General features: G+C 45.5%; 3 protein-coding genes across 4 annotated transcripts in view; 1 reads left to right on the forward strand and 2 right to left on the reverse strand.

Moving 5' to 3' along the window:
* Nucleotides 1–8,044, reverse strand: part of dcaf11 (ddb1 and cul4 associated factor 11) — a 35,559-nt gene extending 27,515 nt beyond the window's left edge. Inside the window, exons 1-6 of one of the 2 annotated variants that reach the window (XM_063207298.1) lie at nt 7,575–8,044; nt 6,730–6,928; nt 6,288–6,415; nt 4,555–4,673; nt 3,915–3,979; nt 2,129–2,229 (exon numbers count right to left, since the gene is read on the reverse strand). In XM_063207298.1, coding sequence (XP_063063368.1) covers nt 2,129–2,229; nt 3,915–3,979; nt 4,555–4,673; nt 6,288–6,415; nt 6,730–6,917 — 601 coding nt within the window. In that variant the 5' untranslated portion in view covers nt 6,918–6,928; nt 7,575–8,044. Of the gene's footprint in view, nt 1–2,128; nt 2,230–3,914; nt 3,980–4,554; nt 4,674–6,248; nt 6,416–6,729; nt 6,929–7,574 lie in introns of both variants that reach the window. The other variant, XM_063207297.1, reaches the window with a different exon arrangement.
* Nucleotides 8,045–8,707: 663 nt separating this feature from the next.
* On the reverse strand, nt 8,708–10,799 carry thtpa (thiamine triphosphatase). The gene is made up of 4 exons (XM_063207302.1): nt 10,701–10,799; nt 10,402–10,477; nt 9,618–10,178; nt 8,708–9,431 (listed from the first exon to the last, which is right to left on the reverse strand). The coding sequence occupies exons 2-4, from the start codon at nt 10,469–10,471 to the stop codon at nt 9,331–9,333; spliced, it is 732 nt and encodes a 243-aa protein (XP_063063372.1). The 5' UTR covers nt 10,472–10,477; nt 10,701–10,799; the 3' UTR covers nt 8,708–9,330.
* A 1,388-nt stretch (nt 10,800–12,187) lies between these two features.
* zfhx2 (zinc finger homeobox 2) lies at nt 12,188–26,060 on the forward strand. Its single transcript, XM_063207303.1, has 5 exons — nt 12,188–12,573; nt 14,698–14,856; nt 15,201–15,261; nt 15,617–20,403; nt 22,949–26,060. Exons 1-5 carry the CDS (start codon nt 12,541–12,543, stop codon nt 23,435–23,437), a joined length of 5,529 nt encoding a protein of 1,842 aa, XP_063063373.1. The 5' UTR covers nt 12,188–12,540; the 3' UTR covers nt 23,438–26,060.
* Nucleotides 26,061–26,535: the final 475 nt, after the last annotated feature.

Consider the following 26,535-nt stretch of genomic DNA (forward strand, 5'->3'; position numbering starts at 1 on the left):
TGGGTATACTCCGTATACCCGCGTTCTACGTAGACTACACCACTGGTTATTACGGACAGGACAGTAGTTTTCACCACTAAATGTTATGAAGTGATACATGGAGTCAAAACCAATCCTGCTGGGACACATTGGGTGATAGCCTGTGTGACTACTGCGCGACTTTCGCATTGGGTTGTAGTCAATTAAAATACATGAAAATCACTCGCGTGTACACACGCCCATTACAATGTACGAGTTGAAAAGATAACAGAAAGCAACAAAAACAAAGTCAGGACCGAATTAAGCTACATGAAAATAGCACAGGACGTGAAGATAAGATGAACATTCACTGCATGTCTAGGTGACACCGTGGTGGCCACATGAACGCAAGCCAACAGAGAATCTTTGGTAATAGTTCTATTTACTCTCAATGGCTACGACAGGGAGCGCGCGAGAGAGAAAGGCTGTGTGAACCTGTGCGAGGCTGTTTGGGGGTTTTCACAGAGCGCGTTGGTTTAGTCAGCATAACTAATATAAACATCTACCTGAAATCAGTTTGACACGTGGTTTGTCAGGAATGACGCAAAACACCATCCCTCAATCAACAGTAGACCAAAATCCACGAACTCAGCTCACACTAGCCTACAAGGGGTGTAGGCTAACTAGGCTTGCCAAACATTAGCGATCCAAACATTCCATTGTCATTTGGACATGTCGCAATGGTAGCCGCTATTCCAATGCAGACCACATTTACGCACTACACCTAGAAAAAAAAGTATCATGACGGGCATAGCATAGCCTACCGTTTTGAGCATACAGACTTTTTTGAAAGAACGTCTATCTCCATCAAAGTTTGTCAACATTGCGCAGTCATTTAGCGCACATAAATGAGGAAAATAGACGAACCTATTTCAAACATATACTCTCACTGAGCCCGTTTATGCGCATCAATAAGCCGTTTATGGTCAGGTTTTTGGAGTAGGCCTAACCTGCGCAAGGCAAAATCATTCGGGCCCAAGCCAACATGCCACAGTGGGCAAATTAATAACTAAATGGCCTTACCTTCAAACGTTTTCTTGATCACAGAATTTCACTAGTATTCCACTGACATCCACACGGTTCAACACACCCATCACAACTAGCAAGCCATGTGGATTTGTGCTAACAATAGTTGCTAATTTTTATCGGAATCCAAATGGTCTAGACTTGGCCTATAGTGCTTTCTTCCGTTTCTTCAGTATAACGAGATGCCATTTTTGGATTTGCCTCCGTCGACAGTGAAAATATCTGAGAAGGGTAACCAGTAGGGGCCTAGAACTCTCTTTACTGTGCATACTGACAGCCAATCTACTTCTCCTTTCACTAGAACTAGAAGACTGCCGCCAGTGCTGTGGTGAGTGACTCAAGAGCAAGACGTAACAAATTGATACATTTTCCAGTAAGATGTCGGGATGATACAATTATGGGCTGCTGCTCATTTGGGTTCCTTTCGCGTCTCTCACAACAGGCTGTTGCGCGCTCATTTATCACCATACATTAATGAAGGCCTACGCGATAGTTTATTATTTTATTAATATTGGGGAAATTATTATTTTATTTTTTTCTACAGCCACGCTACGCCGGATTTCCGGCGCTGCGCCGGACTGCTATCACCCCTGGAGTTAGTTAATGTTAGTTAAAGTTAATGTCAAGCCCTGCTTCACACATGTGAATGCACTAGGTCAGTGGGTCAGTCAACAGATAAGGCAGATAAACCATACTGTACATCTGTTCCCTTTTGTTCTATTACAGCGAAATAAAATAATTGGATGGATCTAAATGGATCTTATAGATCTTAACTAAATGTAGTAAGATACCATAGAATTCATTGTCCTATTACACATTAAGGTGTACACACAACACGAGTTCCATGACATATAAACCTTTGTCCTGACAAACATGTTCTAAAGACAGTCTTTACGAGCTAGGATAAGAAATGTTGACGGGAGGAACAATTTTTTTGTTTGTTTGTTTCTGTCCCAAAATCCCCTGAGCCAGTGAATGCCTGTGATGGTAATAATGAAAACCCTGCTGATGGTGAATGCAATGTGTTCCTACTTCATAATGATAATGACCTATTTCTTGTGACCCGGTGGCTTAATGCGTTTACCTTGACAAGCAGACAGGAACATGTTGCCATCGTTGCTATAGAGACCACAGAAGGCCTTCTGGTTGTACGTGTCCTTGAAGGCCACATGATTTGGCAGGAAACTGCAGAAATAAAGACAACCACCATTGTTGAAGAGGCTAAAGTATTATAAGACCAACCTTATTATTATTATTATTATTAACTGACTATACAGTATGGCTTAACTTCTGATGCATATTTGACATACAGTGTGTGCAGGTCAGGAGAGGTGTTCCAGAGGGTAGGTTTACTCAATTGCATGGTTATGATAAAGCAACTATAAGTAGTTGTTTCAACCTTAAACATGTCCAAAGTCATTATCATGATTATGATTCACCTTTGGCACTCACCAAGGGCTATAACCAGAGCTCTAAATTAACTTCAATTTTTTTTGTCACCAGCCAAAATGGTTTGTAGATGCTAATCTTACTAACCAAGCACACACTAACGCAGTGGTTCTTAACCTTTTTTTTCTTAAAGCACCCCTTTACCTGTGCCCAAGACAAGCCGCGCACCCCCAATCCAAACCTATGTGCATAGGCTCTAAACAATGATTTAAGTGATTAATTACAATGATTTTTGCTTGAGACATTAATCAATACCTTAATGTCTTGACATGGGGACCAAAACAGGTTTTAATTTGGTTTTGATTTGGCCTAATTATAATGTTCACTGGTCACAACCTCAACACAAACAAAATTCTGCGCACCCCCTGAAATCTCTGGCGCACCCCCAGGGGGTGCCCGCACCCCAGGTTAAGAACCACTGAACTAACGGGTCAAAGTAGCTAGTAAATTGTTTTTTTTTCTACCAGCCAAACTGAAATTTCACCAGCATTTGGTCAGTTGGCTGGTATTAATTTAGAGTCCCGGCTATAATCACCATAGTGCGTAGGTTGGCGGAGCAGCCCTGTAAGGACTTTGAATGAGAGCCAATGCCACCTCCACCCACTGGGGCGACTGAAGAGGAACTGCTACCGTGTGCTGCTTTAGCTCAGATGTCAACAAGAGGGGTTTTATTGCTTTACTGTCAAACTACAGCAAGACCATCCAGGGTCACTAGTAAATTGACCTCTTACCTAAAAGCTAACTTATCTGGCCCTGGGTCACTAAATCACATGTTTGGAATACCTGTCCAGGTCGGCCATTATTGAACAAATACAAATGGAGGTCAGACAAAGGCAGGGCCACTGGCAGCTTTGGCTGGGCCCAGTGTTGCCAGATGTACGATAATGATCACATTTGTACCATAATTTTGTCCATTTTGTCCTCTGTGCGATCATAAAACCATGATGTACTGTATGATAATTTCAGAGTTGTCATTCAGTTCATTTAACAATAACAATAATAATAATAATAATACTTTCGTTTTATATAGCGCCTTTCAAAACACCCAAGGTCGCTTAACAAGGTATCGTGTAGGAAAGTGTGTGTGTGTGCGTGTCAGTGCGTGAGTGTGTGTGAGTGCATGTAAGTGAATGTGATGTGTCTTAGATGCCTTGAAACAACAATTTAGGTCTTGTGCGATAATTTCCTCCCAAAAAGCCCCCCCAAACTATATTTTTTTAAGTTTTGGTACGATAATTGAGCATTTTCCATCTGGCAACCGTGGCTGGGCCCAGGACAAAGTCATATAAAAGGCCCCAATATATACAATGTAATGAGGGCACAATTTTGGGCCCACTCTCTCCCTGGGCCTGGGACAATTGACCCCTTTGTCCCTCCCTGTAGGCTTCCCTTGACACAGGTAACCAACTAAATATACTCACTGTGATCGGATGCGACTGCACTCCCCGTGAGAGAAACTGAAGCCTCTGCATCGGCCCTGTTCCCTCTGCGGACACAGAAAAACACATTTCACATTACTGACAAGCAGGGCTCGAAATCAACACCTACCGACCGGCCAAATGATGGAGAAATTTCAGTTTGGTTGGTAGAAAAGGCCAACTTCCTGACCACTTTGACCCATTAGTCAGTGTGTGTTAGGCTGGTAAGATTAAAATATACTAGTAGCAATTTTGGCTGGTGATGAAAAACGTGAATTTAGAGCCCTGCTGAAAAGTAGTCTGGGATACAATGCACACACACCCAAACTGAGATAGACAGAGAAGCTCACTACCAGTTAATGAAACGATACATTATGACTTAGTTTGAGTAATGACAATGTTATGCACTCCTGAAAGGAACTAGTTCATGTTGACACAGTTCCTCCTTTCAATCTCTTGAGTTATAACTCTGTGAAATGGGGTCCATGCATTTAGTACCGATATCTTGCAATATTTCTGTTTTATCTATTTTGTCTATTTTCTATACGTCTTGTATCTTTATGATTATTATCACATTTTGTAGCCATTCTGACAAGCGCTTCTGTGACAAACAGTAGGTAAGTAAGTAGCGGTTAGTCCTCACTTGTGTCAGCATGTGAGTGAAGCTGTGTCTCCCTCTGAGAGCAGACGAGGCTGTAGCCAGCATGATCTGGGTGCTGATCTCACTACGGTCCACATCCTGGGTATCCGGTTGGGAGTCCACTGTAAGGGGAAGAGAGGCAATGTCCACTTGGCATATAAGGAGAAACATGTATAGAAATAAACCTGATGATAGACGAGTCAGTTTCAATGTGGTACGACACACCTTTGGGAAGACATTTAGTTCATTTGCGTAATAAGACCATGTGCCAGAAAAATATATACACAGAAGAGTCCCTGATTAATGTAGGTAGTACGTGACACAGTGACAAGCTTAGTAACTGTAACCCAAATCCATATAATTAATAGTTTAAAGTAAATACATGTACCTAATATTACTTGTTTTGCTGTCGTACCATTTGATGTTCAGGGTGGAAATTAAAAACGAAAACATCACATCAGTCTCATTGGCATCTTTAAAAAGAAGACTTCATGGAGAATTGGAGAAGTGAAATCTGTGGACAATCCCACAAGGTGTTCTGGTGCTCTGAAAATTACACCCAAAATGATTTGTCAGACTTGTGAGGTCTTCTGGTCAAACACTGATGGGGTTTCCTTTCTATTTATAGATTTTTATGGGAGTGTTTCTACTTGTATCTACAAGGGGAAAAAATCATGAGGCTATGTTGGGCACAAATATGTCTTTTGAAGGCCTAAACAGAGCACAGCCAAAAACTCCAGTACAATTTGTATCATCTTTGAGGGAATGCTATGACGATGCAGGATCATACAGACCAAAACTGACAGTTTTGCAACAAACTATTTCAATCTATGTACCAGCATGCCAAATTTGAGCTTCCTACATGGTTTAGTTCTTGAGCTACGGGCTTGTGAACTTTGACCAAAAAGTTCCCCCTCCCCCAGTGAAATTGGCTGTAACATGGAGAGTATACATCTTACATTAAAATAAAGTAACCATGTTTCTCTTAAGTACCATGGGTAAACTCAGTAATATTTTCAGAATTTTTTGAGACCTAAGTGTGCGGGCTCCTGTTGATTTGGCGTGGAATGACCCACATTCATTTTGTTAAAAAAAGCTAGAAATCTACTTGACGTGAATAATGTATTGAAATATTTTAACATTTCTCATTGTGCAAAGTCTTATATGTCACTGACCCATACACGCACTCACTCAATGGGTGACAAAAATAATATTCTTACTTTCTCATCACTATACAATGCACAATATGCACACCAACGAAAGTCTTCCAGATGACATGAAAACATTTTCGCTGTATAAAAAAAACCCTTCTTTGTCAACCCCACTAAACAGCGCTCTCGATAGATATGGTTTGGTTGCCATGGGGGTTGTGTAGCTCAATAGATATGGTTTGGTTACCAGGGCGCATGAAGCAGTCTCAATAGATAATGTTTCTGTGGCTACTGTATTATGGCGATGTTCTATTGAACAGTCAGTGGGACATAAATGTTGTTTTGATCAGCATGGGGGTTGTAGCGCTCCATAGATATGGTTTATTTACCAGGGGGTTATAGCGCTCGATAGATAAGGTTTGGTTACCAGGGGTGTTGTAGCGCTCGATAGATATGGTTTGGTTACGAGGGGGGCTGTAGCAGTCTCAATTGATATGGCATGGTTAACAGGGAGGTTGTGGTGCTCGATAGAGATGGCATGGTTACCAGGGAGGTTGTGGTGCTCGATAGATGTGGCATGGTTACCAGGGGGGTTGTAGCGGTCTCCTAGACGTCCTTCCCAGGCACTGTCGCTGTCCTCGTCCGAGTCTGAGTAGGACTGGACCAGCTGGAGGCCTGTGGCTCCACTGCCATGGACCAGTCGGACCTGGCCCCTGGAGAGAACGGGAAAAAAAAAATTAAACACGCAACATCAGTATCAAAATCCATGACAAAATTCTTGTTTGCTATTGAAAGAGCAAACTTGCAAAACAGTCAAAATAACAATATAGATAGCAGTTTAACACGGCTATAAAACATTTTACTGTCATTACTTAATATTTACTATTACTTAACAATGTTTGTGGGTCAAACAGCTGCACATGAATGAAACTGAATGATGAGATGCGTACTGGGAATCTGTTGCCATTCCAATGTAGTAACATTGCAATATGGCAGTTCTCGACTTATGGCTGGTGCACCTGCATACCTTCTCAGTAGATAAGCCAGCACTTGAGCTAAATCGACGTCCTCCTCGGCAGCTGACTGTCTCTCGCTTTGCCTGTCGGTTGACCTCCGACCTCTTGGGTTCGTGTTCTGATTGGACTCTGGTTCAGACTGGTCTGGGTTGTCGCTAGAACCCCGACCGGACATCCCAGAACTGGACTGCGAGCCCATAGGCCGAGACCCTGAAAAAGCAAAACAAGGACTTAAAGACGCCTCAGTGGCAGTCCACTGATATGCATGGCTTGGTTTAAAACGAAAAGACCACCCCTGTCACATTTCCAATAGAACTACAGTGAAATTTCAAGTTGGAGGGGAAAGGTAAGTAGACAGAAAAATGGAGCATAGGTGTAGAACTACCGTCTACATGACGTGCCCATTACAACCACACCTCCGCGACGTGGTGGTTTCATAACAGCACAATGTAGGGCAAACCCAACATGTACACGTTCGGCTATAATCGTAATGTGCAACGATATTGAGTAAAGGTGATGGGAATGAACATGACCACATTAATGGGCATGTCATCGTTATTTCTAAAAATCGTGTTGCTAAACTCCTATTACATGTGTCATGGAAGCCTGTGTGTCGTCGAGTGACATAAAAAAACACATACATTTTAGGGGGTTGTGTGTGATGTCTGTGATTATGAAATTGCCATGCTGCATCTTTTACTCCCGTGCCATCACGTTGAAACTCTTAATAGGGCTGGATGCCACGGTAAACAATTGTCGAGGATATTGATTGCACATCCAGAGAAGTTAATCAGGTGCACGCTAGGTGTGCGACTAAACTAGCTAGCAAGCAAGCAAGCAAGCTAGCGTCACCTACCCTGTTCCAGTGGATTGAGGGGTTGACAGTTGGGTCGTTGTTATAGTTCCTTTGTTTCCCAGACAAATGCACTACCTCGTTACGTTACAAGTATAACGAGAATTTTTGGTATATCTACTGGTGCAGGGTCGTTTGTCAACTTTGTATTTACAATATGTTGGTCCTAGTCCGTTCTGTGTTGATAGTGCGCCATGTTGTTTACTATTCTGGACCCCAGTTTTCGCTGTCACATGACCCACTCGCGCGAGAACAACAGGCGGTATGATATTTGGTGCAGCTGCCTACAGTGTCTGGTCTGTAAAACTTTATGCATTACTATAAACCTGATTTGACCATCTTTTAGGACTCTCCACGTGCATAACTGGCGTATTTCGCTAAATAGGTGACCTGACAATCCTTAGGACTGTTTATACCTTACATAAGTGGTGCACTACAAAGATATACTTGCAGGTTACATTCTTATATGCATGCATGCCTTTAGTATTGTAGGCCTAGTAGTGCACTTTCATTATATCTGTTTATTTCCCTTTTCTGCAACTAATATATTCTAAGCCAAATTAACACATTTTAGTCAAAGGTAGACAGTTAATTTTATTTATTGTATTTATGTATTATTTATTAATTTACATGATGACAACTGTTTGCCCTACTACTGCCCATTGGGCAGGGGAGTCCATTCCAAAGTTGGTGTTTGCATCACCCCCACCCCCTGTACCTTTCTTTAAGACCAACAACCAACATTGATTACAGTGTCAGGAAAAACTGGGCTAATTCTCTTCGACTAGACCCAGGGATGACTGGAGCACTCAACATGTGTTAAACACTTTTTATTTTGGTGCACAAGGTGACACCAATATTTTTGTCTTTTTATTTGTTTATTCATGAGAAGACTGTGAGAGATTTTGACAGGAGACGTGTGGGAGAGAGAGATGGAGAAAGTTCGGCAAAGGACCCGGGTCGGAATCGAACCTGGGTCGCCGGCGCAGCAGCCCAGTGCCCGACCGTTAGAGCCACGGTAGGACCAGACATCCTTCCTTCAAGTGTAATGCCGGAGCTAATGTACAGTGTGTATGCAGTAGACTCTGAAATAATAGTGAGCAAGACAATTCAGATATGCATTTCTCAAAAGCGTAGTTGTTAGCCAGTTAGCAACTTGGGTAGTTGCCAATGGGAAATTGCATGTAAACAACAAAGTAACTAACGTAGTCAGCAACTATGGTTTTGAGAAATGCACCTCAGAGGTAGTTAAGTTCATTTAACCAATTTGACATGTTTACAAGTCAATAGGTGAGGCATGATGAGATTGAGTCATCAAAACAGTATATCTGAGTAATCTATCAAAACTTCATTTTAGTACTCGTAAGTGATGCTTTTCACCAAACTGGCGCTTAGCTGATGCTTTTAATAGAGCTGTAAGTGACTCTGGTAACTGTAACTACTTAGGTGCAGGGTATTGGTCATAGTCCCTGGAGCAATGTATGGTTAGATGCCTTGCTCAAGGGCACTTCAGCCATGGATGATTTGGGATTTGAACCTGCAGCCTTTACATTCCAAGACCAAAGTCCCTAACCATTAGTTCAGGTCGGAGTTGTACATTTGTATGAAGTACAAGTAGAAGTACTTTTACAAATGTAATTACAACACTAGTAGTATGATATTATAAAGTTGAAATCATGTAATATCATACCAGTAGTGTTGCAATTACATCTGTAAGAGTACTTCTACTTCTACTTCATACTACTCTGGTTCAGGTTTTCTACAATATGTGAGCCGCCAACAGTTTGGCGTAGTGATCAGGATTATTCCTCTGGAGGTAGACGTCCATTTTCCCTTCAACTCTCTGGCCACTGGACAGACCTACAGAAACACAGCAATAGGATTCATACACTAAATATATATGCGAGCCATGAACACACAAGCTATAAAAATGTGTATAATAATATTGTGCATTAAGTATGTAAAATACAGAAGTGATATAGTAATGAACACTCAGACAGTGAGTCACACTATGATTCATGGTGACAGGCAGCATCCGTAGCCTACCAAGCTTGTCGGCAGTCCTCTCGATTCTCTGCTGCGCCGCTTGTATGTCCCCTCCATCTGCCACTAGCACCTCAATCTCGCCCACACAGTAGCCAAAGTCGGCCTGGTCCAGATCAACGCGCACGACACCCTCCACTCCGTCCTCCGCCAGCGAAAAAGAGCATCTCTCCGTGGTGTACTTGGCAAAGCACGTCAAATTTCTCTCCCTCAGCCAGTCAGCCATTGAGTCATCACACAGCACTGCTGCCGACCCCACATCACTTGTTTCTGTGGCTTTATTATCATCACCATCATCATCTTTACAGCTACCAATAGGATGGCAGAGTCTACCTGCCATAGCTTTTGCTATTTCGGCCTGTATTTCAGGTACAGTGGTGATTTCTCTGTAGCGTGAACACAGTCCCTCTGCTTGGCTGCTGTGTTTCTGCGTTTTGGGCACCACAGGACATTTCAGTTCCCAGCATCCCTCCCTGCACCGCAGCCAGAAGTCTTTCAAGGTGAGGTCAAAGTCTGGAGAATCAAAATACTGGTCCTGGAACCGCCTTTGGCCAATACAAATAGCTGCAAGACATAACAATTAGGGTTAGGGAGGAAGTGGCTTGATCTGGCATGCTTGTGCAGTGCACACCTGCACGCACGCACTGGTACTGTATTATGGAATGGCTTTGACACTGATTGACATGGTTACAGTAGGCACAGGTGCGCGCGCGCGCACGAACTCTCACACTAGGAAGATAGTATTCGTAGCCGAGTTTGTTTGCTTCAAGTAAACATATGACCATACCTCCAATGTCTTTTAACTTTGTGTGAATCTCTGGATCACATACAAATTTTCGCTCCACTTCAACGCTCATGTTAACCTGGAGAATGGAAAATAGTACAAGGGTGAAATTACCGAAGTAGGCTACAAACCCCAAGTTTGGTGCACTATGATTTTACAAAATCGTGCCAAGGCCTACAAGAAGATTATGTTGAACACGACGCAAGGATATTAGGCAGAAGATAACCAAATAACAATCAAAAGGTTCAGGGACATGTGGACGTTTATGTCCTATCAACACATAATCTCAGAGTTTTACTTGCCCAAAAATAACAGCTATAAAATCAGAACAACTATGACACTGGAGCCAGAGCAATCATCGTCTGACTCGAGCTATCTCGTAGATTTCCCCTACTCAATTTTACGCAGGCACAGCTCTAGACAGCTTGCTGTGTGTATTTCAAGCGTACCATTTGCGCATCAATTGCGCAGTGTGCCTAATTAATATCTATTCACGAAAACATCCTATTATTGGCCATGTCACTGTCACCGTATTTGATTTACTACTAAAATGGTGTGATGACATCAGTTAAGTTTAGAATACGTTCACTTAAACCCAGTGATTCACAAGTACATTACTTGTAGCCTACCGTTGATAGCTATCAACCCCCCTCATATCCCATTTGACACTTAATCGCCCGACCTTGTTCGGATGTGCTCTTGTTGGGGACGGATAAAAATACTTCAGCGTTACACAAATAATTCAAGCCGTACTCTGTTGACGGATTGGTGTTGACACTGACCAGCATATAACCAATTAGACTACAATAACATCAATTAGTCATTTAAGTGTAGCCTACACGAGAAACTAATGCCATTATCACAGATCATTGCAGTAAATGTTATTGATTGATTGTCCTCGTGTTCTTTCACCGTCATGGAGTCCTTGCGCTTGACTTTATAGCCTACTATTCTGAGTGGATATAATCTATGAAAAACAAATTGATTGATTCCAAAGTGTCAATATGTGTCTTTAATCCCATTAAAGTATGCAAAAACTTTGTTCACATACTTCTGATATTCCTTATACGAGGTGTAGGTAGGGTTCTGTGGCTTAATTGACTCGAAACGAGTAGAGTGGCTTCTGTAGGATGTCAGCAGTCAGCTACAGGGGAGCTGCCGTGTGTTTACTAGAGGGAAGGGAACAGACGAGGGAGGGAGGGAGGTAGAGGGCGAGCGAGGAGAGGGAGGGCGAGAGAGAGAAAACTTTTCAGTTTTAAAGAGCGAGAGGAAGCGTGCGCTGGAGTGGAGACCATGCAGGTAAACGCATTAGCTAATTGCACTGATCCTAATTAAATGATTTCGGGGCTGTTCTTGTCTTCTTGTTTTGGTCGAATTACGATGCGGAGGTGATTGATATATGCAGACGATGGTTTTCGAAGTGAACTTAAATGGAATGTTGGTTATAGTTCGTATTCTGATCTTTAATTCCAAACTTTTCTGTCTCCGTCTCTCCCTTTCTCTTCACCCCACCACCCCTTTACCAGTGTTGTGCACGTAGCGCATTTCAAGTAGCCTAGCTATTAATACTGTCGTTAATTGTTATGCGATGCTATGTAAAATGATAGTTAAGAGTGTTATTAGTGCGTTACCACTGTTTGTTGGGATGGAGGTTGGTGGTAAACGCCATTAATTAGGTCTGTTAAGTAACCCGGGAGGAGGGGTGGACGTGTTTTTTACACATCTGTAAAAGGCATCCAAATTCATTAATTAAATAGCTTAGTCGTCGTAGGCCTCAATTTCCGCTAGTATGCAGGCAGCGAATGGTGTAAAACTGGATACCCGTTCGACAGGACGCAAGCTTTGGGATGGGGCACATACTCAAGCCCGAGGTTTTGTGGTAGATTACTAAACCTATTTCAGGAACAATTTTATTGCACAGTACATTGGTATTGAAACGTTATCCGGGCGCAGTGTCTGGGAGGCAACTAGCACGCCCGCTGCAGTTAAGATTGACAGCCGAATGTAGATTAAAACGTGATGTATGATCACCCAGTGTTAGCTAGCCAATCTGTTCAGTGTTGTTAGCTCGCCAAGTGCAGCTAAGTTAAGTGCCAGTGCCACGAATGTTATTCGGGTCTTTTGTTTAATGGTGTAACGTCAATGAACAACAAGCCATTTCGGATTGTCGTCGATGTGAGTTGAATATGAGCTGCTTTATCTCTAGACTGCCTACTGAAGTACTTTACCAGTTATGTTTCGGTTAGGAATTGCTTTTTATTTTGTGATGCACATACAACTATTAAAGACATCGCTATTGAGGTTAGCAAGCTAGTCTGCTAATTGGTTCACCACCGGTGGGTTTTGCTAATTAGACAGACGTTAATTAGCTGGATAATCAAGGCTGTTTTTTGGGTGCACGATCGTTTTCATTTACATGACTATTATTGATGGGGTTTGTCCATCATTGCATGGTTTGCACATAGACGGTATCTTAAACGTTATCAACAAGCCAGAATTTTGACTATATTGGTAGCAGTGAGGCTAATTGACTCGCCGACGCAGCTAATGTTAGCGGATAAGTGGACAGTGGTGGTATTTGGTGTTGGAATGTCCGTGGACAGTTGCACGATAAAAGTCAATAGAGCGATTATGAGACTTGCTGTGCATACTGTTGTTGTTGTATAACGCAAGTATAATCCAACCATTAAACATTATTCTATTTTGTGCGTGCCCCAAATTACAGTGCGGTCGACGACTTATTTATTTATTATTGTAAACCGTCAACACTGCATTGAGATTTCTCGTGGGGGGTTGCAACGTGCTGGCCATTTTCTCCCCTTTATTTGACAAGAGGCACAAATGCATTCCTGAATTTGAACATCAGCAAAGTCATTTGCATGAGCTCGACACAAGTCAGCATAGTTTTGAAGAGATCCGTCAAGGTCAATATTTAGGCCATGTATTTCACCTATGATGCTTGCCATTGTGTGATTCGAGATTGACCTGTAAACTAATCAAGTAGCCTAAAGGTATCAGGGTCAAATACGCAAATGCATTTGATAGAACAGATGTGATGTAAACAGGCCATGCAGCCTACCTGAAGCATCACATACATACATGCACGCAATGCAAGATTGCTACAACTAGGTTAATTGTTCAAACGAATTAGAAAGAAATGCCAGTAAAAGGAACTAATATTTACAATCTGATGCTTTGAATGACAGTATGAATCGTGCTGCCCACATGTGACTTTTTTTGTACTGCACATGATGTTCAGAATGTATCTCCGTGTGTATGCAGAAATCTTGAGCTTGTTAGGTTTGTACAGCTGGTAATACTGAGTAACTTGACACTTGGTCATTTGGAGTGTTTGGACTGTGGTAAATGTGCCTTAAAATGATGTGCAAAGCTTGAGAAATGAGAGATTAACTTTTTGTCAGATCTACTAAGTAAGTTTGTGACATTTACTTTAAAAGTTTTCAATACAAACATCCCTACGGTACACTTTGGGATATTATCTTCCACAGAGAATGAATATTATCACAGCTATCTTGCTATATTACTACTGTATTACAATGGATATTTGGTGAACATTTTTCACCATTCTTTTTCATCTATTTGCAGTATGCCATTATCAAAGAGCCATGGTAGTTTGCAATACTAACATACCTGAACTTTTTATATGTTTTATTGGATAAAAACAGAATGTGCATGCACCATCAGAGTGTATTACTGGCTTACAAGTTGGTAATGCACAACATGCACTGAACACACGTTTTGTAGCAGTATTTGGCCAGGTTTAGGTCTGGAGTTTGCCCAGGAATGCAAAAAGAATTTCAGTGCAAACTGTCAAATCAATACAATAGACAGGAGTCATATCATAACATATTTTTAATGGGTATTTTCAGGAGGAGCTAGGCAGTTAAGAATGCAAACATACCTAAACTTAAAGATAGCATCTTAACCAGAAAAGGACTACCAATGTAGGATAATGGTGTATTACTACTTCACAAGTTGCTAGTACATGTGCTGTATATTTCATTGCAGCATTATTTTATTTAGTCCTAATGTGCTTTTGTAATGTAAGATTAATGTACTCTACTCACTTCTAATCATGGGTACTAACCTGCACTACATTTCACAGGTACCCTCCACTATTTTTTTGCCCTTTATCTGTTCTACATTACTTGATACACTGCTGTACTCTGTACTGACCCCTCACTCTGAGACTGTACTTGCTTGAATGTCCTCCTTGTAAGTCGCTTTGGTCAAAAGCGTCTGTGAAATGTAATGTAATGTAATGCATTTTTGTCTTAGGAGGAGCCAGGCGAGCCTGTGAGCAGTGACAGTAACGGGGTGTCAATGTGGCTGTGTCCACTCTGCCAGCAAGGACACCCCAACAGAGATGGCCTCTCTTCGCATCTGACAGGCAAACACAGCGTACTCCCCTCCTGCCTCGACAAGTTACTGGATATTGTGAGTCACATCTTTTTAATATGTTTCATATGTTGATCTCATAGCAATGCAAGAGCGAGCGAGGGAGCAAGAGAGTGAGTGGCTTTCCTGGCTTTCACTGCTGCGATGTGGTAATAGCAAAACTAATATAGCGAATAAAGCATTTATAAACATGGCTGATTTTGTAAGTCTACTAAAAGATCCTTTCATGATCATGATTTAAAAAAAAAAAAAAAACGATGGTGTTTTATTGAAGTACTAAGTAATTCTGAACGCTTCTGCTGTAGTTAGTTCATTGTATCTGTAGTTTACTGTAGTTGAAGTAATTAACGCAAGCGTGTCCCCTCTGTGCGTCTCCTCATAAGGCTGTCCAGACACACTCCTCCACTGAGGATGCTGAAGCCTCCGCTCGCACAGGAACTTCAGGTGAGGATGGAGCGAGGAGTTAACCCATTCCTGGCCAAGACACTGGAACAAGTCCATTTTAACTGTTGATGTGCATGTATTACAGATGTTGTATTTGTGTAATACATGGATGTGCAATGATCATTAAATATTTATTGCTGTGAATTATTTATTTATTTATACGCATTTGGTTATTTATTTTGGACTTTGGTTTGTATTCATTAATGTTTTTTTTCCACTTAAACTAGCCACTTTTAGCTTTTATGGTAATGCCTGCGATGTACTGTTCATGTAATTGTAAAGAATGAGCTAAAAAAAAAATTAATTCATTTATTTTTTTATTAATTACGTATTGTTTTCTGTTCTGTTCCTTTAGTAGACAACGGTTCAGAATCCACCCAAGGTGAAGGGGATTCCCCGAAACCACACAAGATGTCCGACAGTGCTTCGTTGGGGTCCGAGGACAAGGATGCCACCGCCAGCACCCCGGAGAAGCAGGAGTCTGCGGCAGACGGGGAGGCAGAGGGCGTTCAGGAGCCCGACGGCAATGCAGCCGGCGCGGAGTCGGACCCGGAAAACTCCACCCAGTCCTCCAAGACTCCTGGCAACGGTTCTGTCGCCAACGACAACCCCACGGTTAAAGATGATGCCGGGCAAGGGAGCAGCAGCAGCAACACCACCACCACCACCACCACCAACAACAACAACAACGGCACCAGCCGTCAGTTTGTGTGCCATGCATGCCTGGAGTTCTTCCCCACCAAAACTGCTCTGAGCGTTCATTACAACTCAACCACCCACATTCAGAGAATGCGGACGGGCTCGAAGCAGGGCGGTGAGAACGACGCGTCAGACTCGCTTCCTTCGCGCCCCTTCGTCTCCAGCAAGCCCTACCAGTGCGCCGTGTGCCGGGTCTCCTACAACCACGCCATCACGCTCGAAAGCCACATGAAATCGGTCTTGCACCAGACTCGAAGCAGAAGCGCTAATAATTTGGCTAATAAGACTGCTAACAACTCCAATGGAAACAGCAGCACCACCACCACAACCTCCACCACCACCACCACCACCAACAACAACAGCAGTTCCAGCAGCAGCACGGTACCCAGCATCGTCGTCAGCGCCGCCCAACTCGTAAACACTACCACCAGCAATTGTATCACCCAGCCCAATAGCCTGACTGCTGCGCCCCCCGCCGTCACAGCGACCACAACCAAAGACGGGGAGCCGATCCAGCCGGCGCCCTCACTGCTCGCTTCCCCCGTGGCGTCGGCGCAGGCGGTGTCCGCCTTCCTCACCCTGCTCACCTCCAGCCCCTCCCCCACCAACGCCGCTGCCACCGCCTCCATCCCGCACTCGCTCCTCCCATCGCTCTTCGCCGCCGGAGCTGGAGCGGGAGCGTCAGGCACAACCACAACACCTGGAGCTGCTGCCGGGTCTCCACAGCTCATGCCCCAGGCCCAGGTCCTCATGCCGCTCATTCTGAACGGACTGCAGGCCCAGACCCAGACCCAGGGCGCCGCCGCAGACTCAACGCCTGGTCAACAGCAGCAGCAGCACCTCCTGTCCCAGTCTCTGCCCGTGCTGGGTCTGTCGGCCGCGCAGCAAGCCCTCCTCGCCCAAAGACTCAGCGGTTTACAAAGCCAGTGGTCGGCTGCCGTGGGACTCCAGGCAGCAGCTGCCGCGGTGGCGGCCTCGCAACAACAGCAGCAGCAGCAAGCGGCAACGGCACAGGCACTGTCTGACGCACAAGATTCAGAAAAGGGAACGCAAACAGGGGGTAGCAAGGTGAAGACGGAGCCTGTGCAGCTCAAGCTGGGCATCAAGTCCGAGGAGAAGTGCGACTGGGCGGGGTACACTAGCAGGGGCGTCGGGATCAAGAGGGAGGTGAAGGAGGAGGAGCAGGACAAACTGTGCACCTACGAACTGAGCTGCGCCTTAAAAACGGAGGAGAACAGGGTAGGAGGAGATGGCACTGGGGGGGAGCACACTGACAAATGCCGGAAGAAGCAGCAGCAGGAGGAGGACGAGGACGAGGACGAGGAGAGCACAATGGCGCAGGAGAGTGCGGAGCCTGATACAAAGAAGTCGCCTTGCACAACAAATGTAACAAATTCTCTCGCAGCTCCTGGCCAATCTCTGCTCCTCTCCTCCGACCACCAGCAGGCTGAGTGCTTCCCTCCCAGACACAAACAGACGGCTAAAGGCTCGTCCAAAGCAGGCCCCGCAAACGCCTCCTCTCTTGCCTTAAGCCGCGCAGGTCTCTGCAGCAGCAGCGGTGGGTCCAAGTCTCGGGGCGTCCCCACGCTCTCAGAGTTCCAGTACCAAGTCCTGCTGGCCTTCCTGGAGTCGCGGAGCGAGGCGGACGCGGCCAGCCCCACGCGGGAGGACTGCGAAGCGCTGGGGAGGGAGGTGGGACTCGGCGAGGAGGAGGTGCGCCGGTGGCTGGAGGACGCCCATCAAGCCAAAGAGAGGCAGCGGAGAGGAGGAGGAGGAGGAGGAGGAGGAGGAGGAGTGGACATGAGCTGCGACGAGGAGATGGATGATGATGACGATGAAGAAGAGAGCGCACTTACCATCGACGAGGGTCCCATACGCACCGCCAGTCACGCCATCGACCTGTCCAGTGGAGGAGGAGGTGACAAGAGACGGCGGGAGAAGGGGCGGGAAAGCCGGGGTGGAGGCGGAGGCGGGGGTAGCGCTGGACCTGGAGGTGACGCCTGTCTGACGTCCGACTCTGAAAACGAGGAGGTGTACACGTCAGTCATCGTGACGGACGAGGAGAGCCAGTGCAGCTCCATGAGGGGAGAGGAGCCTGGGAGTCCTCCCCAACACAGGGAGGCGCCGCAGAGAGAGCTGCCAGGTGACAAGGCCTCTGGCGGGGGGAAGGTACTCCGATCCACCACCGTCTTCCTCTCCGACGCGGAGGACGACGAGGAGGACGAGGAAGGCCACGCGGGGAGGAGGAAAAAGCGGAAGAGGGACATGGAGAGGGAGGAGATCGAGGCCAAGAGGGAACGGGCCGATCCGGACCTGGATCTGGAGCTAGAGGCCCAGGCGGACCCGCCTACTCCGCTCTCTGTGGCCATCGACCAGCGTGGCCTCCCCAGTGGCATCCTGCACTCGCTCCCTCTCTCGCTCTCGCTGGCGCCCTTCTCCACCCAGTTCCTCAGCCCGTACGTGCTGTCGCTGCCCTCTGCCGTGGTGGGCGTGGCGGAGGCGGACGGCACCAAGGTGGCCGCCTTCCCCAACGCCCAGACCCTCGCACACTTTTCTGAGTCGCTCAACGCGGCCCACCACCAGTACATGGCCAACGGCGGGGACTGCGAGACGGCGCTGGACCTGAGCATGGGAAAGAACCACAGCAGCATTTCCTCCTCATCCACCACCCACACCACCACCAAGGCCTCAACGTCGGTCAGCAGCGTGCTCGATAAGACGGCGCTGCAAAAGGGACGGCTGCTCGACGGGCTCGGCCTGCGGCCCACCATGGGCGTGGGCGTCCCGAGCGAGGGAGGGCTCATCGTCCTCCAGGTCAAGCCGGACCAGGCCATCGCCATCCCGGCTTCCCACAACAACAGCGGCTTCCTGAACCACAACAACTTGGCCAAGGCCACCAATGCCGCGGCGGTGCTGATGAGGCAGGCGGATAGAGGGCAACAGCACACCGCGTCCGCCGCACACAAGGAGAAGGAGAGCGAGAAGGAGAAGGACCAGAGGAGACCCAAGGCCCGGCGCTTCAAGGACATGCGGAGGTCCCGGACCATCATCCAAGCGGAGCAGCTGGACGTGCTGTACGGCTGCTACTTCAAGGACCCCAACCCGGGCAAGCACGAGTTCGAGCAGATCTCGGAGTGGGTGCACCTGCCCAAGAAGGTGGTCCAGATCTGGTTCCAGAACATGCGCGCCCGCGAGCGGAAAGGGGAGGTGCGCTTCATCAGCGACGGCACCCTGGCGGCGGTGGGCAAGCCGCTCATCAAGTTCACCTGGCCCCTCACACAGCCCATCTTCTCCAGCAGCCCCAAGAACAGCACCAACCTCTCCACCTCCTCCGTCTCCATGGGAGCGTCCTCTGTAAATATCCACCCCAAACCAACAACACTAAGTAAAGAGGAGAAGTTGCCGGTCGGCTCGGGGGTGACGAGGCCCAAAGAGCTGAGCGTCGCGCCGGGATCTTTAGTCGCACCCAAGACCAAACCGGACCCGGCCGCATCGACGCACGTCACCATGGTCAAAATCGCCCCCAAAGCCATTCACCCAGCGGTCCAGGTGTCGGCGGCTATGGACACCACCCCCTCTTCGTCGTCCTCTCCCGCTCGGAAGCCCGGCTCGGAGGACGAGCACGACAATCCAGAGCGGAGGAGAGAGGAGGCGGAGCAGCAGAGCTGCAGCCCCAGAGGAGGAGGAGGAGGAGTGGGGGGAGTCCCCGCCGGTCGCACGGCCCCCAAGCATAAACCCTCCGCGGCAGCCACCACCACCACCACCACCACCAGCAACACAGGCTCCCATAAACCCACCGTAGGAAACTCGCAGCAGCAGAATGGCATCAATTACTGGTCCTCCTCCTCCTCGGACAGCCCCTTTAAGATCAACACCCTATCACGTGAGCAGCTGGGTCTGTCGGCGTTGACCAATCGCAATCCTCCTTCCTCGTCCTCTTCCTCGTCCTCTTCCTCCTCATCTGGCGCGGCAGCTCGGAATACTGGTCCCACGCCCTTGTTACCACGGAACCCCACATCCTCCACAACCAGCACGCCACAACGAGCCCCCACATCCAACAGCTCCACCCCGGCTCGCGTTCCCCCCTCCTCCTCCTCCACCCCTTCCTCGGCTACCACTGTGTCAGTGGTGGGCACTTCCAGCTCCGGCTCTGTGTCCTCTCCCAGCGTCTCCAAGTCTGGTGGTGGCGGTGGGCAGAGGGGAGAGGGCGGCGGCGGTGGCAGCGGCTTTCTGACGCACTCCACGCCGCGGCGGCCACGCACACATCTCACTTGCCTGCAGCTGTCCATCCTGCAGTCGTGCTACGAGACCTGCGCCCACCCCAACGGTCTGGAGTGCGAGGCGGTGGGCACGGAGCTGGGCCTGCCGCTCAAGGTGGTGCAGATTTGGTTCCAGAACACGCGCGCCAAGGAGAAGCGATGGCGTCTCCAGCAGGAGAAGCTGGTGAGTTTGGGTGGTGTTGGTATGTGTGTGTTTTTTGTTTGTTTGTTTGTTTGGGTTTTTTTTTTTTTTTAAAGTGCACTCGCCCCCAAACAGTTTTTACAAGGTATTCGGGTACAAGCGAACAGATGTGTACATTTCTTTGTAGAAAAGCCGTAATCGAGTATGATTCTTGTATTTTATTTTATTAGCATGACAGACAGAAGTGTCGGCCTAAGCCTGTGTGTGTCTGTTTAACACAGGAGTGTGCATGTGTAGTGAGCCATGATTGCAGGGGTGATGGTGAAAAAATCCTGAGCCTAAACTTTTTCCCCTGCTCTAACAACGACGATAAGATACTGCATAGTGACGTAACGTAGGCCTATTTTGACACATTATTCAAAAGCCTGATAGTAGAAGAAAACCCTGAACCTGTAACACTTTCTGAGATAAGAATAACCTAATAGCTTATTATTATCAATGTTTTTATTTTTGCAAACTCTGTCAAGATTGAAATCAGGCATGGAACCTGAATACTATCATCCCTGTTATTGTGATGATTAGTAACTGCATAGACTACGTTGGTTTATTACATAAAAGATGTTCATAAGTAGTAAACGTGGCACTGATGTTTACAGCACATGTTTACAACCAATTATTATAATGTGTATTATAACCAGTTATTAGTAATGTAATAGATCTCAGTCATTATTAATGAGCTAAATAATGAGTGAATGGGAATAAATCATCAGTGGCGTGAAACACAACCTAGCCTACGAGCCTAGGCTACTAAGTTATAAGTAGCAAACTCATGAATAATGGAAAACAAAAAAACCCACTCCCAAACTCTGTTATGCATTATCGTCAGTATCGCAATACATGTTCCTACACACACACACCCCTACACACACACACCCCTACACACCTACTGTATGTAGCTAAAGTTTTCCTGTGCAGTCCGTCACTCAGGGTTCAAAACCGCCACCTCTTAGTCAATGCATCAGTTCGGGTATGGGAGTCACAGCACGATACTGCTGAGCTAAAGGACCAGCCCCATAGCTCAGCACTATCCATACTGTACGAGGCTTTGGAATCGGGAGGGAGGTTTACTAACGTTCCATGCCACACTCTGCTAGTTGGCCTCCGTTACACTGTATTGGTTACAGTCCCTGGAGCAATGTGGGGTCAGGTGCCTTGCTCAAGGGCACCTCAGCCATGGAATGAAAGAGTGAGTTGAAGGGTAGGATTGAACTGGCAACCCTTTGATTTAAATCCCATCTCCTTAAAGGGGCATTCCACCGGTGGAGACATGAATATGTTTTGGAAGTGGGTCATATATGTTGTAGAATAGTAGCATACATTTCTAATTTGGTGCCTTCTTGGCTGAGAAAAGGCAGAAAAATACTTTTTTAGTGCTTGTGGATTTGTGACAACAATCCCCATAATGCATTGCAATGCTCAAGTTCCACAGGCCACACCCAGGCAGCTCTGCCAGTGACTTGAACTGGAGCCTCAATGCCAGTTATTTCAAAAGCACTGGCACACTGATCTGTGATGGGTCTGTTAGCGCAGTGTTTCTCAATCTTTTTTTAGGCGAGGCACCCTTTCAATTCATGACAAATTTCAAGGCACCCCAAACCAACAAGCCGTAACATGGCATCGCATCCAATACCACACAAGCTTAGAAAAGTAAAAACATATTTGGAGACGTCACACAACCTACGTTCGAAGTTGCAGCTGACTGGGGCGACCTATATTTACTTTATTGTGTGTAAATGGCAGATAAAAGATTCCACTGACTAGCATTAACTTATCAATTTAGACAAATATGTATTATATTAGGAATACATAATGTTATTTATCAGCAGTAGTCTCAACAGAAATCCACCTCTCTTCTACTTCCTCCTACAATGATGCAAAATTACAGTTTTACATCATTGTAGGAGGAAGTGTTAAGAGGTGAATACTGATTTCTCTTGTCTCAGGGGGAATTGAGAGAGTGTTGCACAACCATTCAAAAGTATGACTGGGTGTCTAGCAATGGAAAGCCTAATGCAATTGGGTGGCGTGTCCCTTTAACCACTAGGCCACGGCCACACTATTCGGTTCGATTCAATTCAATTCAATCCAATGTTCATATTTTAAACCCCTCGTTTATGTCAGGTTTTATTCCTGCTCTTGAACGTGGTAAAATCGTACTCATACACAGTACAGGTGGAAAAGTCTCACTGCATGTTATACTGTAATTCTGTCAAAGTCCAATCTCACGCACATCCAGATGCTTTTCGGGTGCAGGTTCAAAAGACGTTAAGTTCATAAAATGAAAAAAGGAAAAACCGCAACACCGATACTCCCATTTTCTTCATTTTAATGTGACGTTTCGGGCCACCCTGGCCCTTCCTCAGACAACTTGTCTGAGGAAGGGCCAGGGTGGCCCGAAACGTCACATTAAAATGAAGTAAATGGGAGCATCGGTGTTGCGGTTTTTCCTTTTTTCATTTTATGAACCTACTGTAATTTTGTACATGTGCCAAATAAAGCTCCTTGTGTCTTTGTGTCCAATTTGCAGTCTCCCAGTTCGGACCCCTCCAAGAAGGTCGAGATCAGCGCGGCAAGCTACCTGCAGTACAACGCTCTGCGAGCCAACCGTCCCATCCTCCCCAAGCCGGTCCAGCTGACGGTGGTGGAGCCCTCGGCGCCCCCCGGCGTGGGCCAGCCGGCGAGCCGGGAGACCCTGCGCGGCCGCTGCGAGGCGTGCAATGCGGGCTTCGAGTCGCGGGCGGCGGCGCGCGCACATGTCTTCTCGCCACGGCACCTCGCCACACTGCGCACCACTAACTTTGGCCAGCCGGCGGCGCTCCTCAACAACGGTTCTGGCACCGGCTCTACCGGCAGTGGCAGCGGTAGTGGGGCTGGTTCTGGCTCTTCCAACACCAGTCCTAGTCCGAACGCCGGGTCGTCTTCTGCCGCCGCCGTGGTGGTAGTGGCACCGGCGGCAGCAGCGACACCCCCAGTCTCCTCACAAACCCCCTCCCCAGCCAGCAGCATCACCAGCTAAAAAGGCCTAGACCAAGTCTGGCTTAAAACAAAAACAAAAAAACTAAGACAGTGGACGCGTTAAAAACCTTGAGCTTTTAACAGACTTGTTGAGATGGGTGCTGGTCTTTCAAGCAAAACCTTCTTCTTCGTGTCTCCAATACTGAAAGGGGCCCTCGACATGCTCACCATCCTCTCTCTTTTTCTCTCTCTCTCTCTCTGTCTCTTTCTCGCTCTTGCTGTCTCTCTCTCTCTCTCTCTCTCTCTCTCTCTCTCTCTCTCTCTCTCTCCTCGGCCATCAGCTGGATGTGACCTCGAGATGATATTTTAAAATTCAACAGGGCTCATCCAGTCAGTCAGTGAGTCAGTCACACGGTTTTCATAACGGCTTTACCTGAAAGTAATTAAGTGATCGCCACATGGTCTTCATGGCCGCAGCTCATATTTTTTTGTCGTGGCAGTGCTTGGTCGTCGTTCTTCTCCACCTTCAATTAATGTCACCGGACAGACACACCTTGACTCTGATCTGTTTCACAATAGTAACTTGTATTCATGGACCATATACAGTACATAGGCAAGTGTGCCTCTCAGTGGGATGTCTTCTCATTTCAATGAATTGAAGCGTGAACATGGTACTACCAATATTGTTTTGAGATGGCATCCCTTTAAAACAAAAAAAATGTTTGTTACAGCTTTTACTTTTTTTTCTAAGTATGCCTATGAAAGCCCTGTTGTGTGTTCTCCCACTGATGTCTAACTACTACTACTACAGTATCCATTCAAGTGTTTTTTCCCGTGATTTTTATCCCAGTTGAAATGACCAGAAAGCCTGTTGTATGAAGTATGTGTTGGACACATGGATTTTTTAGTGGTAGGGGATGGGGGGGTGGAGGGGGCTTCTGGGCCAGGATTTGGGGGAAACGGTTTTAGCTGATATGCAGGTTCATTCGGAATTTCAGGATGTCAGTAAAAGTTCTGCTCGGAATCGAGGAGGTTCTGTTACCACGATGTCCACCAGTTGCCAGGCGATAGGAAGCGGAGTCCACTAATGACAATCTTGAGAAAAAGAGAATAGATATTAGTAGAATAATTAAAACAGATAAAATTTTTCATATAGCACTTTGGTTATGTTTTAAGTGTGAGAGACTAAGCTGTTAAAATGAAATTGCTGCGCAAGTACAAGTTGCATAACAAATATTTTACTGTAACCTGATATTATACCTATCAAGCTTTGAGGTCCTCCTAATGACTCCAGGTCACACGTAATAAACATGAGTACACTTTTAAGATCAGCAAAAAAAAAAAGAATTATTTAAATGTCATCCAGTTTATTTTATTTTTTTAAACCCGCTCTTAAGATAAGGAAAGCATTTTTAAGCAAAGCAAATATACAAATTTGAGTTCATTATGTATCCCAAAAAGAGATCACTATCCAGAAATCAGCAGTTCTTAAGGACAAGAAAAGTACAGGGTCTGTCATTCAGTAGGTAGATATTGTTTTCCCATTCACTTTGTCTTGGTGCATTGTGTGTTCTTGCAAAGTTTTTTTCTGTTTTTTTTTTTTTTTTCCTGCATCATCATGCAGAGGGTGTGGCTAAACCAGCGAGAAGGGGTCATGGTGTGATGGTGTCCCTTTACTGTTGTGGACTTTTTAAAAAAAAAAAGAAAAAAAAAAAGGAAAATCAGTATGTATTTGGATGAATGGAGAAGCAGGAAGTGCCGTTTGAAGGACATTAAATACTAAAGATGTTTTTTTTTTCCTTTTTAAGTTGTATATTATTGTTATTATTAATAATGCTATTAATAGTTTAACAAGAAAAAAATGCAAAGCTAAAAATTTAAAACTTTTTTTAAAGAATTCTATTAAGAAAAGAAAAAAAAGAGATTCCAAAGTTATTCTTCCTTTGCTGTCTGTCATTAAAAAGAAAACCAAAAAGCAATCTTGAGGTTGACAGAGGGCGGGAGAGACACTCTTAATGCAAAACTGTACAGGAACTCTCAAAACCTTGACACTTTGAGCTAGTCCAAGATTTTACGCATGAGCTACAGAAGATGAATGCATTTCAGCCTATTCACACACACACACACACAACCACACACACACACACACAACACGGGGCACTTGACTGTGTATTCAAAGACTAAGACGCTTTTAATATACCCTTGCTAATACTTTTTTGTAACACGCTGTGTCGAGCGAGCAGTGGCTCATGCACACAAAGACATGGACTTGATTGCAGTGCTGCGCTAGTCATGGGATCACAGTGTTTGCACTGTTCAAACTAGATGGGTGGTTTGTTTTTGTTTTTTGTTTTTTTTATTCTAATCATTTTTTTCCATTGTCACTTGATTATCACTTGTTAACTGTACTACTATTGCCATGTATTCATTCATCATTGTTTTGATTACTCTTGATTCATTCATGACTGTTTGTTTTAATTGCATCTCTTAACGTCAATGAGATGGCATCGGTATGAATATTGAACAATTATGGTGGCAGTGTTGTTTAAAATATTAGATTTTTTGATTAAGCTTGTTTTTTTTTTCTTTCCTCACTTGTACCTTCATTTTGTGTTGGATTCCCATTCTGTTTTCTTATACAGAAGTGAAATAATAAAAAAAAACAACTGAACTTTGGTTCGTTACCCATCAGTAAATGCTGTTATTTATATTTGAAGTGCACACATACTGTGTATAGATGTGAATATTAAATTTGCTCTAACACCATAAATCAGTGGTTCTTCGAAGACACCAGCTATATAAATTGTGTATGCCTAAAACCGAAGTAACTTGACTTGTAATACTTGTAGAATAGTCAATATGAGGTCACCGATGACTCCCATCAAATTCAACTAGTGTAATTTCTTGCAATCAGACTGTTGCCCTTTACACTCTATTACAGTTTGGCACCAGGCAGTTCTTGGAAGTACAACTTCTAATAAGGACTTCTTGCCTTACATCACGAGGCCACAAGCTCAAGGCGAGGACGGGAGGTCAGATCATGGAATGGACCCTATGCTGGGCTTGAAGCGCATTTCATGCAGTGATGTTAGCTGCTGCATGTTGGTTATCTACTTTTACCAACCACATGCTTCTGCATGTTCACGTCTAAATATGCTC

Source organism: Engraulis encrasicolus, chromosome 9 (assembly GCF_034702125.1).
Source record: "Engraulis encrasicolus isolate BLACKSEA-1 chromosome 9, IST_EnEncr_1.0, whole genome shotgun sequence".
NCBI lineage: Eukaryota > Metazoa > Chordata > Actinopteri > Clupeiformes > Engraulidae > Engraulis > Engraulis encrasicolus.

Bases quoted from the DNA above. Each gene is read 5' to 3' on its own strand.
- thtpa (XM_063207302.1), bottom strand. From the start codon at position 10,471: ATGAGCGTTGAAGTGGAGCGAAAATTTGTATGTGATCCAGAGATTCAC. The intron at 10,179-10,401 runs GTATGGTCATAT...TATGTCTTGCAG, and splicing joins AAAGTTAAAAGACATTGGAG to CTATTTGTATTGGCCAAAGG. The intron at 9,432-9,617 runs GTAGGCTACGGA...GTGTTTCTGTAG, and splicing joins GAGGACTGCCGACAAGCTTG to GTCTGTCCAGTGGCCAGAGA.
- zfhx2 (XM_063207303.1), top strand. From the start codon at position 12,541: ATGAACAACAAGCCATTTCGGATTGTCGTCGAT. The intron at 12,574-14,697 runs GTGAGTTGAATA...TTTTTGTCTTAG, and splicing joins CATTTCGGATTGTCGTCGAT to GAGGAGCCAGGCGAGCCTGT. The intron at 20,404-22,948 runs GTGAGTTTGGGT...TCCAATTTGCAG, and splicing joins GTCTCCAGCAGGAGAAGCTG to TCTCCCAGTTCGGACCCCTC.